Here is a 20,490-nt window from a genome sequence, read left to right on the forward strand (position 1 = left end):
TGGTATCCCCTCTTGGCCTCAGGCAAATTTCGGGTTGGTTTTAATGTTCTTCATTTCCATAGAGCACCCCTTGGTGGATGAACTAGATTCTGAAATGAAGATTCGGAAAAAGTTTTTACAAATATGGAAAAATTTTCACTAACTCAGTTATTGCATAATAATTTTCATGCTAGTGGTGGCTCATGGAGAAGGACTGTGGGGCAGAGCTCTCCCATTTGAAATTGCATGAATGAACCTTGAATTCAGTGCTTATAAATGAGAGCTGTATATTCAATAAAGAATAAAATGTATTCCTGCGATCTCAAGAAGCATACTTAAGCAAAACATACAAACTCCCTAGGATATGTACCTTACAGATAGGTCTTGTGTTGGTTGGGTTTTCAGGTTGGAGAACATGAGCTATCTCTGTCTTACCTCATGATTATATCAGTTCAACAAGGAATTTTATGTGAGAAGAATGAGGAGAATGGCAAAGGGGAGGAGACATAATGTTTCAAAGGACATTTTTGGTTGAGATATCCAGTACTCCAGTGGCTGAGATCATTGTTGACTGATATTACATATCATTTAAATATTTTTTTAACAAATTCGTTGCTAGATGATATTTGAACCCTTAAATAATGTGTTAGTCAGTGACTGAATGCACAATAAATTAGGCCAAAGGTACCTTTGTCTCTTTCTCACTAAGTATGCCTAACTCTTGGATTGTTCAATAGATCCACAAGACTTTAATGATTGTAATACTTTAATTTTTCTCTTTTAATCAACCATAATGTCTTCATTCGACAGGTGCAAGGAGACAATAAGTGTGAGTTAGATTTTGGAGCTGTTCAAAGAGGTGATGCAGAAATGGAGCAGAAGTTGCACAGGGTAATTAGAGCATGTCTTGAGATGGACGAGGCCAATCCAATATGCAGCATTCATGACCAAGGTGCAGGAGGAAATGGTAGGTAAATTCTTCCATGCACATTTTGTGAGACAGCACAGATATCCGACCAGATGACTTTTTTTTTATGTTAAATTCCTTTGTTTGTAAAAATAGCAATGACTTATTATATCTTCGATCTAACTTCAGTGAAAGCATATGAACGGTATTAAATTTACCTTTAAGTATTGAAGAGTAACCATCATCTGTTTGAAGCAAAGAATTTTTCTCATTTTGGCCACATACAGGTAATATATATGCAATACCTGCAATAGCTTTTGTGGCTTAATTGAAATCAGTTTATAGACAACTCCCATTTAAGGGCTTTTTTTTAAATCCAAACCCTGCCTCATTGGAAAATGGCAATTTCACTGTATCCCTTTAAAATATTGGTAGCAGCAAGTCTGCGCAATGTATATTTTTTATAATAATGTCTTTAAATCTTAATTTCTCTCTTGCTTTGAGTGTTTTAACAGTGTTTTTCCCATCATTCTTTCTTTATGATTAGGCAATGTTCTAAAAGAATTAGTTGAGCCAGCTGGTGCAGTAGTGTTCACGAAACGTTTCCAGTTAGGTGATCCTACTCTCAACACACTGGAAATTTGGGGAGCAGAATATCAAGAAAATGATGCTCTCCTTTGCCGTAGTCAAGATGCACCTCTTTTAGCAAAAATTGCAGCTCGGGAGCGTTGCCCCATCAACTTTGTTGGAGTAGTAACAGGCAGTGGAAAGGTGGTTTTATATCCTTCGTAGATATTTTAGTAAACATCATCCATAAATAAAAACTTATATTATTTGATGAAGAGGCATTGTCATTAAAATTTTGATTAGCATATGAGGCAAGTAATATCTTCATTGGTTATGCTGTAACAAAATTTAATATTTCATTTTCAGATTGTTTTGTCAGAAGAAGAGCAGCCAGATGAAGACAAATGGCTTTCAAAGTCAAATGACAAAAAATTGAAGCATCCAGTGGATTTAGACTTGGAACTTGTTTTGGGGAAAATGCCAAATAAGGTTAGCATATATGAGCCTAGTATATGCATATGAATAACTTATATGAGATAAGGTGATGTGTATGTACATCAAGTGGTAAAAGTTGCTTGAATCCAAATAGGTTTTCCGTCTTGACCGAGGTGTTGGAATTCGGAAATCCATAACCCTCCCAGTAGAGCTAAGTGTCCGTCTTGCTTTGGAGCGTGTTCTTAGACTACCATCAGTTGCCAGCAAACGTTTCCTGACAACAAAGGTTGACCGGTGTGTTACCGGATTGGTTGCTCAACAGCAGTGTGTTGGCCCACTGCATCAGCCCCTAGCTGATCCTGCTGTTCTTGCCCTGTCTCAGTTCTCAACAGTAAGTTAAAACTGATGTTGATATAATATATTTCTTATAAAATAAAGTTAAGTTAACTTTTTAATACATTGAAGGTGTTATGACTTTTTAGGCCAATTTCATCAATGTTGATATTTGGGAAAATCTTAAAATAATTTGATGGCCTTTTTCAAAGTTGAAAGGCCATCCCTCTTTCCACTCTTCTATATTGAGGGTACATGTGTTGAATATATAGAAGCAGTATTTAGCTTCTTCTCTCAATATTCTTTTGGACCCTTAGGCTTTCCCCAATGAGAAATTTATCTCTACTGTAATAGTGTTAATTCAATTTTCTTATTATTATTTGTTCCAAATTGTGGAAACAAATTTATTTTTTGTTCTATTTTTGGCTTTCTTGCATCAAAGTTTATTCATTATTTTTAATGTTGTTATTAAATAAATATAAAGCACTTGAAAATAAATAAATATTCCCTACCAATGACCCTAAAAAAACTACATTAATTTGCATAGGTATAGTTAGGTTAAAAATAAGTAGCTATGTATGTAAATTTCCAAATATGCTCTAGCTGAATTGAGAACTTGAGTACCTTATTGTTTCTTTTTGCAGGAAGGGATTGCTACTGCTATTGGAGAGCAGCCTATCAAGGGGCTAATTGACTCAGCTGCTGGAGCACGAATGACTGTGGCTGAATCATTATCCAATCTAGTTTTTGCCCTCATTTCAGATATCAAGGTGAGTTGACAATTATAACTCCACGGTTTTTGGTCTTAATAACTATATGCCAGTTTTTTTTTCTCTGATTTTTATCATTGTTACACTTGGCAATGATTTGGCCAGGATTAAAGAAGTGTTTATTTTGATCGATTTTAGTTATAGGTAGAGTTCTATCTTATTGTGAACGTGATTCTCCCCATATTCTTCAGTCAGCAGAATTAAATATTCATTTGGTGTGGAATTCTGAAAGAAATATCATCAATACTTTCATAATGTTGATATCCATGTCCTTGGTACAGTGCATTTTTATTCAAAATGCTGACTACATATAAATTTTTTATTTGCTTTAATGTTCACTTGCCTATTTAGCTATGCTACTGAACCTTCTTCTTTCATGCAAATATTTTTAGATACTTTCATTTTCTCATGATTTATCTCCATTCCGCAGACTTCAATGTGCTTAATAGTGACTGTAATCTCTCAATTAATTGGCCTTCTAAATTGTTTACTGTTTCAAAAATAATCAATTTAAATAGCTGCCATGCCTTTGCGAATTGTTAAAACACACAGTGAGTAACAAACAGCTCACTCATACAAGCCACCCTCCTACCTCGCCATGCCTAACACTTCCTTTTTTTCTTTTATGTCCATTTCACCTTCTCCATACACCCACATATCTAAAGTCTCCAAGCTACAGTTATCATCTTGCTTCAACAACCATGTTTTCATAAAAGTGTTTTCACTCCATATCAAGGTTTTTAAAAACCTTTACTGGACATCCTTACTGAGTTCCCCATTTATTCATCTATTCCGTCCTATTTAGTCATCTATTCCCTCCTTTTTTTAAACAATTACCATCATTGCCTAATACAAATTTTCTTCTTATGTTTCCACTACTTTGACCATTTGGTCCAAAAAACTTCTAAGATAGGGAAACTGTTCCATCTGCTCTAGATTATGTACTTCTTTTTTAATATTTAACTTAGCTTCCTACTTTCTTGAAAAGCTAATAAACTTAATTTTGTTTCATTGCTTAGTTTGTCTCATTGGTTTCATACCCCTTGGAATACAGTGATTTGCAAGAATTCAGGTGGTAGTAGTAGTTTTCGGGGAAGCGATTGATAGCTAAGGTCATGTGCACCATGACGAATGAATAGGAAAGGAGGATGGATGGCATGCTCACTCAAAGTGCTCTCCAAAAAGCATCTCAAGTATTGATCAGGATACCACCGTAAAAAAACGGGGTCGGGATAGTGTGCTGGCTAACGTATTGGGTTCATACCATGAGGGCCCAGATTCAAATCCCGGCAGCAACAGATACTTTTCAGTGGTGTCCCAATTCCTACTTGAGGTGCTTTGTGGAGGGCTCTTTGAGTTAGTATGCCATCCATTGGATGGGACAAAAAGCATTGGACCCATTGGCACCTTTCGTTAAGAGTAGGCTAATGCCGACACTGGGTTTCTCTCCACCCTTCATCCTTCCTGTTCCCTCTAATGGGGCAAATTACCTCAGCTGTCAGTAACCTACCCTAAAACTACTACCACTGAAAAATATGTCATCTCCAGGATTTGAACCAGAGCCCTCTGGGTGGGAAGCCAGTACGTTAGCCACCACACTATCATAATCCCCATGAGAATATAATCTTAGCAGTAACTTTATAATCACAGTAAATATTTTGAATTTGTCATGTATTGTATTGGTAAACAGTTGCAGTTAATCTTTCTATACTAAAAAGTAGTTTTGTGACAATGAGCTTTAATTGCATGTAAATTTATTTTTATATGGTAAACATTCAGATAACATTTGAATTTAAAATCATTGATTACAGCTATTGTATGCGTCAAAATATTTAATTACAGGATGTTAAGTGCAGTGGAAATTGGATGTGGGCTGCCAAGTTACCTGGTGAAGGTGCTGCATTATTTGAAGCATGTAAGGCTATGTGTTCTATGATGGGTATGCTGGGTATTGCAGTAGATGGTGGTAAAGATTCATTAAGTATGGCTGCTCGTGTTTCAGGAGAAACTGTCAAAGCCCCAGGTAAGGTATTTTTTTTATTTGTGTCATTTTGTGCTATATCTTGATGGGAGTGGTAATTGTAACCATTATAGAGTTGTGACTTAACAATTTGACTTGATTAAATGAAAATGATGCTTACTACTTGAATTAGTAACCGTAATTGCAAAATGGTCAATGCAGGGACTCTAGATTTATTGGAAGCATCAAGTTATTTTTTCCTTCCATAGTGGAAGTTGACCAATAATGTCTTGTAATATGTATGCTGTTTAGCAGATTATGAACTAAATCATAAGTTCATTGTTATTATTTGAAGCAATTTTTGAAACCATTTAAAGGTTAGCATTATGATAAATTAATTTTTATTTATGAATTTTGTATTCATGTTTTATGTATTCAATTTTCAGGAACTCTAGTGGTGTCTACTTATGCACCTTGTCCAAATATTCATCGCATTGCAACCCCAGACCTTAAAGGCCCTATTCATTCCAAATCAACAGTGCTCATGCTCGTAGATCTGTCTGGTGGGAAATCTCGTCTTGGAGGATCAGCTCTTGCCCAGTGCTTCAGTCAATTGGGAGACTCTGTTCCAGATGTAGACAATCCTAATCTCTTAGGAAGTGCATTTCGTACAACTCAGAACCTCTTGGCAGGTAATGTAATCCAATTTTTATATAAAAAGTAATTATGCATTCATTGTCATGAGCAGATTGTTTATGTAAAAATAAAAATGAACCTTTCAAGAACCAAAAAAAGGCTTTCAATATTTTGGGCTCCTACCTTTCACATCGATGTACATTCTATTTATAGTAACATGTATGAAACAACACTTGTGAGACTTCCATGTTTATTGCAAGTGTAACAGTCCTTGATTTTCCACAAGGCTGGGACAAGAGTATGTTGATAATATTACATTAGTGTCATCTGCAATGCAAAACTGGTACTTTTCCTTCATAATCCTCGGAGCAATTAGATAGGTCATATATTCCAGAAAAGGATTGGCCCCTGGGTTGAACCTTGTGGCACGCCTGTGGACACTTGGCAGATTTCGGATGAATATCTTAACCCATTTATGGACAACACTACCTTCAGAATACAATTGTCAATACAGGACTTCATCCAATTAAGAGGAATGCCTCTAATGCCTATATTACTTTTCTATCAAATTTAAATTTACTTGTAAATTTCTAATTAACTTTGGAGGATTGTCCAATCAAGCAAATTAATAGAATCTATTTATTTTATGACATTATCTTGACTTTCATTTTTTATGTGCATTTTATAACTATTTGAATGGGAAATGAACTGATCTCATGGAAATATTCAAATCTGTACCAAAGCCGTTACAAAGTCATTTTTCATAAATGATCTTGGAAGCTTTTCAACAATTTGGTTCATTAGAGTAACATTCTCACTATTCTGTTTCTAAAAATGTTGGTAGAGAAAGGAACAAAAATTATTATCCTTTAAACATGTTTTAAAACAATGAATATTAAGATCTTAATGACTTCCTTTTAGTGCCAAATAATTTTCATTGATAATCAAAGTGAAATAATAGTCTTGCAGAGGTGAGAATCTCAAGAGAATATCCTAGCTACAAGGAGAAAATAAAAAAAAGGAGATTTAATGTGTATTTTATTGTTTTTCACATGGCTAATGTTAGCAGTAATCTCTTTACCACATCATCACACTCTTGGGAAGTCTTGTTAGTTTTAATAAATTAAATTGCATGTAGAGTAATTGTATTGCAATTACCTTCTTTTTAAAAGAAATTTGGTTATCACAGAGTAATATGAAACTAATTTGAACTTTATTTCCTTCTTTCCTGCCATAGCCAACAAAATACTCTCTGGTCATGATGTCAGTGATGGAGGTTTAGTGACTTGCCTCCTTGAAATGGCCTTTGCTGGCAACTGTGGCCTTCTAGTCGACATACCTCCACGACCTGGGACATCGCCCATTGAATTGCTCTTCTCTGAGGAACTTGCATGGGTTCTTGAGGTGGAGGAAGGAAATTTGAAAGAGATTGAAGGAACGTTTTCTGCAGCTGGCGTGACTTGTATTCCAATTGGCCGACCTTATGATTTCGGACCTCAGTCCAAGGTAATTCAGCTACCAACCCCAGTCAGCATGCCTTTGCAACATCACTGCATTTTTATTTCCATTACTTGAGGACTGTTGTTCTAAATGTGCACTTATCCTTTATTCCCTAAAAAAGTATTCATGACTTAATCAAAGAAGAAGCAGCTAGTCTTTTCTGAGGATTCTCATTAAAGTACTATGCACTCAAATGTTTTTAACATATTTTTAAGGGGAAAAAATCATCCCATTGCTAATCAGTATTTTTTTTCCTATTCAGATCTGCATAAGAGTTGGTGCTTCCATTGTTCTTGAGTCACCATTGTTAGACTTGTTCCTCATTTGGGAGGAGACAAGCCATCAGCTAGAGCTCCTACAGGCAAATCCTGAATGTGCTATTTCTGAAAATAATTCATGGACAACAAGGAAGGCTCCCAAGTATAGGCTCTCTTTCGATCCAAGGAAGCTTCCAAAGCCTCCTCTTCCCATAGCATCTAAAAGTGAGTATTAATTTGCACTTTATCAGTAGTTTGGCATTTTTTGCATTAATGAATGTTATCTTGGACATCAAATAGAGAAGTGATGTGCACATCAAAGTCATGGTAATTCCATTGCTAATTTCTGGGAAAGCCGACGTATATAGTCCATTGAAGAACCTTAGAATTGAAAAGCCCAAATGGAAATTTACAAGTGGATAATAATGCATACTGTGAATCTCTTATTACAAGGATTTTTTAACTGCAATACTATAATTTTATCCTAGAACCCATTGTAGCAGTCATACGTGAAGAAGGAGTAAATGGTGATAGAGAAATGTCTGCATCCTTGCACATGGCTGGATTTGATGTTTGGGATGTCACAATGCAGGACTTGCTAGATGAAAAAATCACTGCAGACTACTTCCAAGGAGTGATATTTCCTGGAGGATTCAGCTATGCAGGTTAGATACAATGACTGCTGTTAATAGTTGGAAAGTAATAGAACTAAGTGTATGCTAAGTAGTCCAGAGATATGAGTCATTCAGTGAATACCATAAATTGAATACGTTAATTCCATTTTCATTGTTTTTAAATTTTCATATAATAATATTTCAGATGTGTTGGGTTCAGCAAAAGGATGGGCAGCAAGCTTGCTTTTCCATCCAAAATTGCGCAAGCAATTCAAAGCATTCACTGAGCAGCCTGACACATTCAGCCTTGGCGTCTGTAATGGTTGCCAGCTTGCCTGTCTACTAGGGTGGGTTGGACCATCATCTGACAGTAAGGGTACATTAATAATTATTTCTGAAATGTTTAAAATACGTACTTAGTCTTATTATTTCTTACCACCATCTCTTGCATTCAGATTACATAACATTTAGTATTTACTTACAAATGTCTGCTATAACAGTCATCTAATTATAATAGTTCGTAAATTAATGTAGGTCCCTGCTTGAAAATGATTCTGTGATATAAAACAGTTCTCACTAAAAGTTCTATTATTTTCAGAGCCATCAAAAGATATGGATGGATGGCCAGTGCCGCCAATTACTTTAAGCCACAACTCGTCTGAGCGTTATGAATGCAGATTTACCACTGTACGCATCTATCAGAGTCCATCTTTGATGCTGAAAGGAATGGAAGGCTCAGTTCTGGGTATCTGGATTGCCCACGGAGAAGGTAAATTTGTTCATTATCAATTTATGTCATCTGGTGATCTCAGCATGTGAGAATCCATGGGATATGAATTATTGTTTTTCATGAAAATGTAACTTATAATAATTCTATTTTTTCAATTCTCAATCAAGTCTTTATACTTATTATCAATCATATTATTTGGAAATGTTTTTGGTGAAAAGAATGGCGCTATTTGTTGCTTGAGTGTGTTAGGATTGAGAAAAACTCCCTGAATGAGAATGAAAATAAAGTCACATGTATGTATTGCTTTCACTCATGCAGATATGTTACCTCTTATAGGTCACTTTACATTCCGCAACGAAGATGTCTACAGAACTCTAGAGAAATCTGGATGCATTGCTATCAAGTATGTAGATGACATGGGAGAGCCCACCATGCAGTATCCACTAAATCCAAATGGAAGCAGAGGTATGCATATTGATATTCTAAAATGGTTAATTGTATATAAATTTCTATTAACTGGAAATTTGGTGAGTGAAATTATTGTTAATGCACCCTCAATATATTTGCTCTAAAATGATATTTTTACCCATTAGTGAAGTGGTAATCCTGTTACATATGCACATTTTAGAAATTTTTTATTGTTTCTAACATATTATTCATAATTTATATGATCCCCAATTACCCTTGCTAGATTAGAATGGATAAAGCGTGCACAACCAATTGTTGCATTCAAATGCTTCAGAAATATGAAGGTTCTTGTTTAGGAGGTTCATTATTCGTAATTTATATGATCCCCAATTACCCTTGCTACATTAGAATGGATAAAGCGTGCACAACCAATTGTTGCATTCAAATGCTTTAGAAATATGAAGGTTCTTGTTTAGGAGGTTCATGACCACCTTAATAAGCACATATTGCAGATACAATTAGTCAATTAAAGGATTTTGATCGCATTTGAGAGCTTCCCGTTTATGAAACTATGTTAACATTTAAAAAAATTGGTCATCTATGTAGAAAACAGATGTTCAATGAATGCCTCCCTATATAGAATATAGTAATAATAAGTTTAGAATGATATCCACAGCCACAACTAATGTAAAAAAGGTGATGTTGTTGTCATGGAACTCTGTTTCCATACAATATTTTCACTTAATTGTTTGGATGGGAATTCTCTCCAATTCTGTTTCTATATTTTGTTTGTTTAGTCTTTGATTATTTCCTTGATGTTGCAAGTAAAATCATGACAATATAATGTTATGTTGTAGAAGAGTCTTGTTTCCTTTCCAATTAGCATGGTAAATAATTCTCTGTATCGTCGTATAGTACATCTACATCTACATCTACATAATACCCCGCAAGCCGCCGCAAGGGCGTGTGGCGGGGGGTGTTAGGTCACCAACCGTAAAAACGAAAAATACCACATGCAAAAAACAACACGGAAAATTACACCCCAGCAGCGCACACACTCATGCAAAACTCCCTCCATCCAATACTCATGCAAACACATACACCGCCAAACAACAAAAAACTGCACCCCAGGATACAGCACGAAAGCCATCCTAAAACACGCAAGCCAGGACACAACAAGCAAGAATGTGAAACATCACTACCACATGAAAATGCACCACAAAACACTCAACCCCCCAAAGAGACAGTAAAAGGAAGGGAATTCGACCCAACGTTGCAGGTAGCAGGAATTTCCCCCCGCGGAGAGGGACGAGGGATTGAAAGGGAAACTTAAAAACAGATGAACAGAACACGAATGAGGTCATTCGGAAAGAATGGGTTATTATAACAAAACACATAAGGTTAGTGGAGGAGCATGCATTTAAGTAGAACTAATTATTTTTTAGACACTGAAGGGTGGCAAGTGGAATTTTTACTATCTATAATCCTACAGTTGCTATCCCGTATTGTCCGTGGGAAGAAGGAGTCCTTGAGTCGGCTAGTCCTGGCATCTATTTCCCGAATTTTATATGCATGATCCAAGGGACCAATGTATGTAGGAGTACGAATAATCTGCGAGACCTCGGTGCTGAAACATGCGGATCTGAATTTATTTAATAATTTCAGTCTTGCATTGAATCGTCTCTCTTCTAATGATTCCCACCCCAAATCCATGAGCATTTCGGTAACGCTTTGCGTTTTATCGTAGGAATTTTTTACAAAACGGGCTGCCCGGCGTTGAACCTTCTCAATTTCCCGAATGAGACCTTTTTCACTCGGGTCCCACACGCTGCATGCGTATTCTAAATGAGGCCTTACAAGAGCGTGGTAACAACGTTCCTTGACCTTTGAGTCACTTTTGCCGACAATGCGTCTAATGAATCCCAATTTTTTATTTGCTTGACCGCAGACTTTACGTATGTGAGTCCCCCAAGTTACGAGGGTCATCCGGAAAGTAGTACCCGTTCGTGAAATAAAGACACAAAAGTAAATATTAACAAACATAAAAAATTTTATTTGAAAGAGGATACTTTAAACTACTTCTCAACATAATCTCCAAGCAAATTAAGGCATTTGTCATAACGTGTGACAAGTTTCTGTATTCCTGCTGCATAGTCCTTCGCCGCCAGCTCATTGAGATACGCGAGGGACCCATCTTGCACAAATTTTTGCATAATGCAGATGGTGTTTAACAATTTCATGAACAATTGTTCGAGAAACATTGGGAAAATGCTCACAGATGTCATCAATTGTGACGCGCCGATCGTTCCTCACGAATTCGTCAACTGAGCTCACCAGTTGGTCTGTAATGACAGACGGTCTCCCCGAACGCTCATCGTCGTGTGTGTTCCCCCTCCCCATGTTGAAGTTGCGACACCCCCGCCGAACAGACGACTCGTCCATTACATTGTCTCCATACACCTCCTTTAATTGGCGATGAATATCACATGGGCAAACGTTTCTTGCATTGAGGAATTTAATCACTGCCCTCACTTCACAACTGGCGGCGTTCTCAATTTTTTTAAACATTGTAAACAATCACAGAAACAACACAGGCAATGCTAGCGTCACGCAACTTGGCTCAGAGAAGGCAGACAAGCCACTGAAGCTATCTGACCTCGTCCAGCGGCTACTCGCGTCGTCAGCACTTCATGCGGCACGAACGGGTACTACTTTCCGGATGACCCTCGTAAGTCTTTAGTGAATGTGACACCTAGGTATTTTACCGTATCAACTACTGCTAGGTCACCTCCAGCTAATTTGTAAGCAAATCCCGTTGATCTTTTAAAGAAATTTACCACTGAACATTTATTATAATTTAGAGTCAATCCCCAGTTAGAACACCATTTAGTAATGCAATCTAAATCCTGCGCTAGAATAAAACGATCCTCATCCCCAGATATCTCCCGATAGATCACCGTGTCATCCGCGAACATCCTAATTTTACTTTTCACTTCGCGGTTCAAATCGTTAACAAAAATCAAGAAAAGTAACGGCCCGATCACACTTCCCTGAGGTACCCCCGACGTGACTCGAACGCTGTCGGAACTAGCGCCATCAAGGACTACCCTCTGTTCCCGCTCTGAAAGAAAATCTTTAACCCAACTTATGGCGCCCTTGTTTATACCCGCGACCTTTAATTTATGAATGAGTTTACCATGTGGGACTTTATCAAATGCCTTTTGAAAATCTAAGAAGATGGCATCCACTTGCCTACCTCTCTCACCAGATACAAGTAAATCATGTGTAAATAATCCTAATTGGGTTTCGCAGGAGCGGGTTTTCCTGAATCCGTGTTGATTGTCACTTAAAAAGTTAATATTGTCAAGGTGTCTCATTATTGAACTGACAATTATGTGCTCTAAGATTTTACAACAGATAGAAGTGAGAGATATAGGTCTGTAATTACTGGGATCCTCCCTGTCACCACTTTTAAAAATAGGCGTTATTTGCGCGGTTTTCCAAATCTTAGGTACTTTGCACTCTGTGAGGGATTTGTTAAATATAAATTCAAGGTACGGGGCAATGTTTGGAGCTAAATGTTTAATCACCCTAGCTGGTATATTTTCGGGACCCGGGGATTTGTTGGGTTTAATCTCATTAAGTAATTTTAGAATTCCTTGTTGGTCCACTGTTATTTTTTCCATGGGTGGAGTATGTATTGTTTCTTGGAGATATGCGGTGGCAACATCATTCGAGAAAACGCTTTGGAAGAATGAATTTAAGATGTTAGCTTTAACCTCGCTGTCTGTATGAATTACATTGCTACAATCCCTTAAGCAAGCCACGGTTTGTTTACTCCCATTTACTTCCCTAACATATGACCAGAAAGCTTTGGGGTCAGTGTCCAAGTGCTCGCAAAGTACTTTGCGTTTAAATTCCAGTAAGGCGCTACGTAATTGTTTTTTGGTTTCAATTTTAGAGGATCTATATGTGTCCCATAATTGTGTATTCTCAGGAGATGATGTGTTCACGCCTGCCCTCTTTACCCTAGAGTGTAGCATTCTCTGCTTTCGAAGGGCTTTTCTAACGTCTTTATTGTACCACCTGGGGTCGCGATTTGCTTTAACGTATTTTATAGGTATGAAATCTACGATTCCTTTTTGCATGATATTGACAAATTCTGTCCAAGTTTCTTCCACGTGGACATGACTTAAGCGGGTTTTGAACTCGGGTAGTGAAGAGTTTAATTGATTGGCAAAAGATTCAAAGTCTGCTTTATGGTAATTATAAATTTTTCTTTTTGGTTTAACAATCTTTTTTATTGCTATGTCCAAATGGACATTAATTGCTTTATGGTCACTCAAGCCCTCATCAGTTGATACACTAATAATACGTTCCGGCGTGTTTGTAAGAAATAGATCCAATATGTTTTTTCCACGGGTGGGCATGCGTACTGCTTGATGAAGGGAGTTTCTTTGAACCAATTTTATCATGGAATTGCAAGATTCGCGATCGCGGGTCCCAGATTTAACGATATTGCTGTCCCAATCTATACCTGGGAGGTTAAAGTCGCCACCAATTATGTTTATGCTGTTATTATATTTACGTGTAAACTTGTGAATTTGATCGTTGAGGGTGTGAAGTGTTTTCAAATCTGAGTCTGGAGGTCTGTAGAAAGAGCATAAATTTATGTTGGGTTGATTGGTCCGTAGTAAGGTGCACCAAACACTTTCTATGTTATTATTTTCAAATGAAGTTCTTCTGTAACTCATAAAATTCATTTGATTTGTTTTTACTCAATCAAAATGCCCTCGTATTCAGTATATTATCTTGCTACAAATAGCAAATACTTCCTTTAGTTTTTCTTTTCCATTTGAAGAGTACACTTCTTCAATCCTACTTTCATCACGTCACACCAGGGGGTGTATTATTTAGGACTAAAATGAGGATGACTCCCAATCAATGTAAATGATCAGCAACTCTCCTTTAAATGCCTCCTAGTGCAAACTTTGTTCTGTTTTAAGAAGTTAAGAATAAATGTAACCTTACAGTTTTCAATATATAATTCTGAACCCCATATTAAAATGATCTCCAAGCTGTTTGTACATTTTTCTCCATCAGTATTGCTCATCAGTTCTCTAGGAAACACCATTTAACAGCAAAGAGACTAATTGCACTTCGCTGAGGAATACCAAAATTTACTTACGTATGATTGTAGGTCTTGTCTTTTATGTTGTGTTTTTAAAGTAAAGAAGGAAGTGAATGCGGAATAAATTTTATTTGCATTCATCCCACATTTTTGCAGCTCATATATCATTTGGCACCTAGACACATCAAAGCATTTTGGAAAGACAAAAATTTTTCATCAGATTTCTGTTCCTTTCACCTGTCTTTAGCATGTCACATATAAGTTTAGAATCATGTATAACTCTGCCTGAATGAATTCTGTGCCCATAGAAGCTTGTTCAAATAGGCCTTGTGTTATAAGTATTAATAGTTACCTTCAACAAGAATAAAACTGAATAGATGCCTTCAGTAAAACTACAGTAAAATTAGGATTGCGATTATTAAAAGTTACAATTTAACTAAGTAGAAATGACAATCTTGGGAATTATCCATTTATTAGAATAATATGTACAAGTTACTAGGGGAGGTAACTGACAGCTATGGTCATTTAGTAAAAGAGCAACACTAGTGCTGTTGAGTTCTATTTTGATGTGCTGTTGAACACCATACTCATCCCAAAATCGACAAATAAATTAAATATGAGTACATATTTGAAAGGAAATTGATTTTTGTAGTCAACCTTGAGTTACTCATGTTAATTTGATACCTTAAAATAAATTACTGAGAGGAACCAGGATTTTTAATCACATAAATTCCTTGGTAATTCTAGGTAATTCATTGATTGTTATTTATTTATGATAGCAAATGTTCATGTTTTATTGCAGCATGAAAATTACTAATTGAATTTTTTATTTATTAGGTGGCATGGCGGGTGTATGCTCTGAAGATGGGCGACATTTGGCAATGATGCCGCACCCAGAGCGATGCACTTTGTTATGGCAATGGCCATGGCTTCCTCCTTCTTGGGCTGGTGAATACACCATGCCCTGTAATCCCACTGACCCTTCTCCATGGCTGCGAATGTTCCAGAATGCTTACCATTGGTGTGCAAGCCATCCAAGACATTAGAACCGTGTACTTTGAGCACTTAGTCAATGTTGCTTCATTCATTAGCATTCCTATGATCTGACTTCATAATTCGACTGTTTATTCACTACCATAATCTTGTTGCTCAATATATAGTCTGCATTTATTTTGTTATGAAGCACAATATTTTTTGAGAGATATGTTGTAATATGCAATCAAGTATTGAAAACTTATAAAAATTGTTGTAGCCATTTTTATACACAACTTTAATATTGTGTGTAGGTGCCATTTTGTAATGTTATTTTAGGGAAATGTTATATTTTCACATTTTTATGATGATGATAATAATAAAATGCATTGTTTAAAATACTTTCATTTTGTTTTCTTTTTACAAATAACATGAGTATTTGTAAAACTTGTACAACACAAAGAAGTAGCTTAAAAATACAAGGAAAATGGCAAGGTTTCTTAAAATACGTAACCTGAAAAACAAACATGAATTCAAAGAATTCCTTCAAATAGGTACCTCTAAAGTTGTGCTTGACATGAAATAAAGTATTGTCCATAATTGCAAGCATTTAAAATGTGCAAAAGTTGGCATGAATAGAACACATTTAAGCATTAAAAAATGATAATGGCAAATCCATTATTCCACCATTTCCTAAAGGAGAACAGCTGAGATGACTAGTCTCAGGGAATTACCATAAAAAGTTCATTCCCTGGAACTCATTTAACATTCATTATCATTGTCTCTCTTATAATTTAACTTAGATTATTTATAGACTAAGTTCTCAGAGCAAACAAAATCACTAGACATTTGAGAAAAGGTAAGCTATATGATTGTTTCTTAATGGCCAGAACATTATTGATGAAATATATTTACAAAGCGAAATACTACAGGATTTAATGAAACCACATTACTCTTAATACTGAAGATTCTGGACAATTTAATTAACTGCTGTTCTATAGTTTGTACTGCCACTGGACATTCTCCCTTCTCAAGCTGGAGATCTATAGCTGCTTTGCCTTGCCTGAAAATATGTCCCTTAAGGACTGCATAAAATATCTGATGTTTTGTGAAACTCTCACAAAAGGAATAATAACCACTTATTGGCTCATAACTAAAATATAAATACTCCTGAAGTCTTTTACCGCGTTAACTTCATTTGTTCGATGAAAAACCATATACTATGTTTAAAAAAAAATGCTACCACAAGTACAGATGTGCAAGCACCTGACACTTCAATTTCAACAAAAGCCAAAAACTTTTCATTAAAATCAACAATCACTGGACATTAAATTGGATGTCCCAAAAAACCCAGCTCAAAAACAAATTGAAGTGAATGCAAAACATATACATGTGTGTGACACCATTACTGCTTTATGATGTGTGTATAAAAAAAACTCATTTCAAAAAAGTTTTAACATCCAAACCATTCACCCAACATTCACTTGTGAAGGACATCCATTAAAGGGTTGTCGTGAAGTACAACAAAGGAGACAGCCATGCCCTCATCAACCGGGCAAGCATAAAACAGAGTCTCCGTGGAACACGATTGGTCGAGGAATTTGATCCCAATGAATGTGTAAATTGTCTCTGACATAACAACATAGGGGTCCCACCCAAAACCCCTTGAGAAAAGAATGTCATGATATCTTTGGTGAAAGTAAAAAAACACCCCCATTCAGGGTGGAGCCATGCAAGGTGAATCTCTCTTCCACTCAATTGTCGTGAGGAATGATTCGCATTTTCCCCTCCCATAAAGAGGGCCATACAGACGGAGAGAAGGGGAGAAAAACCCTGCACGGCTAAGGGGTGGGGAAAAGGAACTCAAAAAAATTGGGGAGGTTACTCCTGACTACACCGTAATCGGCGGCCTTATCTCCTTGGAGACCACATAGAAGCGATGTTTGTTACCCACGAGGCCCCATAACACAGCCACATTCTCAATGAGCACGTTGAATGGCACAGTGGCGAGAGCTCCGGCGATACAGAGCAGGAACCGCGGCAGGCCCAGGCGGTAGGGTGAGAAGGACTTCAGCACTCCGAAGACGTACATATAAAGGTTGACGGCCGCGATGAAGGCGCACAAGAAGTCCATGATCGGGGGACACGGAATGGGGCAGAGCGCGGCCAGGGCAACGTTGGACGTGGACAGCGGCATAGTAACCCACGAGTAGCAGGATATGGCCAAGAGCAGCTTGTGGCGCACGGGAATCCTGGGAGAGTGAACAGCCAAAAGTATGCCCTGCATCCACCGCTTCCTCTGCTGCACGAAGTCCCAGAGGGAGAACGGCGACTTCTCCCACATCTCCCCGTCGACGAAACCGAATGAGTATCCTTCCCGGAATGCACGCATTGCAAAGAAGCAGTCCTCGGCGACGGAGCCATCTGGCCCGTTGTCGAAGGATACAGCCCGCTCAGCACCAACCTGAAAAAATACATAAGGTAAAATGTTAGGAAAGATTTGCGGTTGTTGCATTAAAAGAAAATATATTCCAAAGTCTTCATCATTAGGTCGAAACCTGGAAAAACTATCTCTCATCCTTGCAGAAATATTCATTTTGACTGTCAACCGTGCAATGATCAAACGCAAACGGCAGTACTCGATAAAACTACTGCTACTTCTTATATTCACCCCAATTTTGTAACTACTAAGCCTATGGCTGTGGTTTACAACTTGTTAACCGTGTTGAATTCCGTGAGAAATGTATACGATTCTGAGATGGTTTGTCCGTGGATTATAGAATACACTAATGTTTCACTATATTAAATCAATTTAACGGGTAAATTTCAGTAAACGAGGATGGGAAACAAAGTACAGTTTAAGAAGAGAAAGTCGCGTGGATCTGGAAAATGTATAAGGATTAATTCGATACCACAAAAACCCATTACAACTTTTATCAACATCAATATTCCGCCATGCTCTTACTTCTTTAGTGCGCAAGGGCATTCGTATTACTTTGAAGAAGGAAGGCAGAATTAACAGAGGAACACGTCATTTCATATCCCCTTGACTTCCTACAATTATAGACAGGAAAATTACTAACCCGGAAGTGGTTGTGAAACGAAGACACGGCCCTTTATTAGTAGTGGATACAACGGTTGGGTAAGTAAATGAAAAATGAAAGCCTACAACAAGAAATTATACAAACAATCTGGTGGATAGCAGCCCGTTGATCTCAGCAGAATGTGAGTTATTGCCATTGGCAGAAGCGTATCATGTATCAACTACATAAATATTGCAAGGTGGTACTTTCAAGCCCATTCGTCCCAGCATTTATAACCTCTCTCGTAACGTCGTGAGAGAACGAACACACCCTTTCAACACACCCTTCAAAACCACCCTTCCCCTAAAATATAGTGCACGGACTCAACAATAAACCGAAGTAATTTTTATTACCAACAGTTTATTCGGCTGTTTTATATCCCTCCTTACCCGATTTGATACCGTCATTTTTTCCAGGTAAGAAATCCCTTGGGAGGCGCCACGTGAACTTCGGCAACTGAAAAATATTTCACGCTTACGGGGAAGGAAGTCTTATAACATGATATCATCTTAGGCAAAATTAAGCCATCAAATTGATATTTTGATTGTTTTGGAAATCTCTTCTCTGCTATTTCATGCGTTTCACTATTTCTCGACGAGCAGAAAATTCAAAGGACTGTGTATCCCAGTAAATTGTTTTGAGAATGCTATGTTCAATTACCGAACGCCTCTCGAAGCGTATGCGGAAGAGCCGCTTGCTTAAAATGATCGAAAAGAAATTAATCCAAGATATTATAGATTAAATATTTGGTATTTGAAAAAGATGATTTGCAACATAATCATGAGCTCCATTTACCGGACACTCGACATGACGACAATACTCTCTTCAGACCATCTCTTCCACCAACAAAATAAATGTCAAATGTTGAAAGCATAAACTCACAAGCGGTTGTTACGGATATAAAGTGCAACAAATGAACTGTATCGAAAGCATCTATTGTAGCCACACAAATACCATTGTCGCAACATATAAGGATTTATAATAATTTCCAACAGTTCCAGCTTATGGCGATGTGAAGCATTTCGCTGAATTTTAGCTTCAATCATTTACGTGAACTACAGACAGATTTTTTTATTTGGTGAGAAAATATTTGCTAGCCAGTGGTCGTAAAAATCTTAAAATTAGTATACAACATAATGCATATGCACCTTGTCATTCGTTAAAGCTTCCCAGTGATTTTTTCAAGTGCCCAGTTCGATTCCGTTAGTGAATCCGTAAAATTTCTTTCTTTGAGAGCGGTGTCCGTAGAATCGATTCATGTGAACATTATTATCAAGCACTTTCTATGGGACAAAAACGCTCCTGCATTATTTTAATCACTAACACGGGAATTCACTCATACCCTTATGAAATAATTAGTTGTCACATGCGGGAAACACAATTTGACGTTAGCTCAGTGCACTACATAGATAGCTATTACTTCTGGCACGGCCAAGGGTTTAAGAAAGAAAACTAATGCCACTAAAAAAAGCCAGTCAACTTCCACTGTAACTAGTGCATGGAACAATCGTCTGATATTAAACCAACATATACTGCTTTACTTAAAGACTTGAATTTGGCATCATTACGGAAAAGATAATTTGGCTGACTCCAATTATCTCAAGATAAAATTTAACGGAAATGTTTATGACCCCTCTGGAACTAAAAACTATCGAGGTTACTCATGAATAGATCGTGGTTGGAATTAAGAAAACCTTCGCTAAAGTCAAACAACTGATCAACTGTTTTTAATTCCTTGTAAAAATAGGAGGAAATGTTTGGAAGTTAGTTCGTTAGCACCTGAAATAGGGGACACGAGATATGTAAAACAATGCTGATAAAAAACAATGCTTGATCAGGGACTTTAAAAAGTATTACTTTAAAAGGCACACGTTTGCAAAAGATTTTCATCAAAAACTCACGGTATTGACCCTACATGCTAATTGGACAATAGAAATTCATCTCATAGCAATCTTCTTTTTTCTTAGAGAGCAGAATCACTGTAGAACACTTTCTACCGTCCCTCGGAATGATCAGAATCACTTTCGCGATTTTTTTCAGAATCCATTAGAGAAAGTAGATTAAATTCGATTACCGTCATCAAATCGTCACATACAAGGGTATTTTTTGACCAAAATTTGAACAGATCGATCAAATTCGGTACTTGACGTCAGAAAAGAGACGTCACTTTTTGAGAGGCCATAATTAATAAGCTCCATCACGAATACT

General features: G+C 37.1%; 2 protein-coding genes across 3 annotated transcripts in view; one reads left to right on the plus strand and one right to left on the minus strand.

Moving 5' to 3' along the window:
- Positions 1-15,600, plus strand: part of Pfas (phosphoribosylformylglycinamidine synthase) — a 30,500-nt gene extending 14,900 nt beyond the window's left edge. For both annotated transcript variants that reach the window (XM_071596314.1, XM_071596315.1), the window contains 14 exons: positions 790-946; positions 1,434-1,657; positions 1,820-1,942; positions 2,043-2,279; positions 2,866-2,991; positions 4,834-5,014; positions 5,398-5,643; positions 6,825-7,093; positions 7,350-7,569; positions 7,833-8,009; positions 8,164-8,328; positions 8,557-8,727; positions 9,025-9,153; positions 15,065-15,600. In XM_071596314.1, the coding sequence (XP_071452415.1) occupies positions 790-946; positions 1,434-1,657; positions 1,820-1,942; positions 2,043-2,279; positions 2,866-2,991; positions 4,834-5,014; positions 5,398-5,643; positions 6,825-7,093; positions 7,350-7,569; positions 7,833-8,009; positions 8,164-8,328; positions 8,557-8,727; positions 9,025-9,153; positions 15,065-15,273 (2,634 nt within the window). In that variant the 3' untranslated portion in view covers positions 15,274-15,600. The remainder of the gene's footprint in view (positions 1-789; positions 947-1,433; positions 1,658-1,819; positions 1,943-2,042; positions 2,280-2,865; positions 2,992-4,833; positions 5,015-5,397; positions 5,644-6,824; positions 7,094-7,349; positions 7,570-7,832; positions 8,010-8,163; positions 8,329-8,556; positions 8,728-9,024; positions 9,154-15,064) is intronic.
- A 46-nt stretch (positions 15,601-15,646) lies between these two features.
- Positions 15,647-20,490, minus strand: part of egh (beta-1,4-mannosyltransferase egh) — a 137,729-nt gene continuing 132,885 nt past the window's right edge. Inside the window, exon 3 of the mRNA XM_071596354.1 lies at positions 15,647-17,663. Coding sequence (XP_071452455.1) covers positions 17,091-17,663 — 573 coding nt within the window. The 3' untranslated portion in view covers positions 15,647-17,090. The remainder of the gene's footprint in view (positions 17,664-20,490) is intronic.

This window comes from Hetaerina americana, unplaced genomic scaffold (genome assembly GCF_022747635.1).
Source record: "Hetaerina americana unplaced genomic scaffold, ioHetAmer1.1.p SCAF_8, whole genome shotgun sequence".
NCBI classification, from domain to species: Eukaryota; Metazoa; Arthropoda; class Insecta; order Odonata; family Calopterygidae; genus Hetaerina; species Hetaerina americana.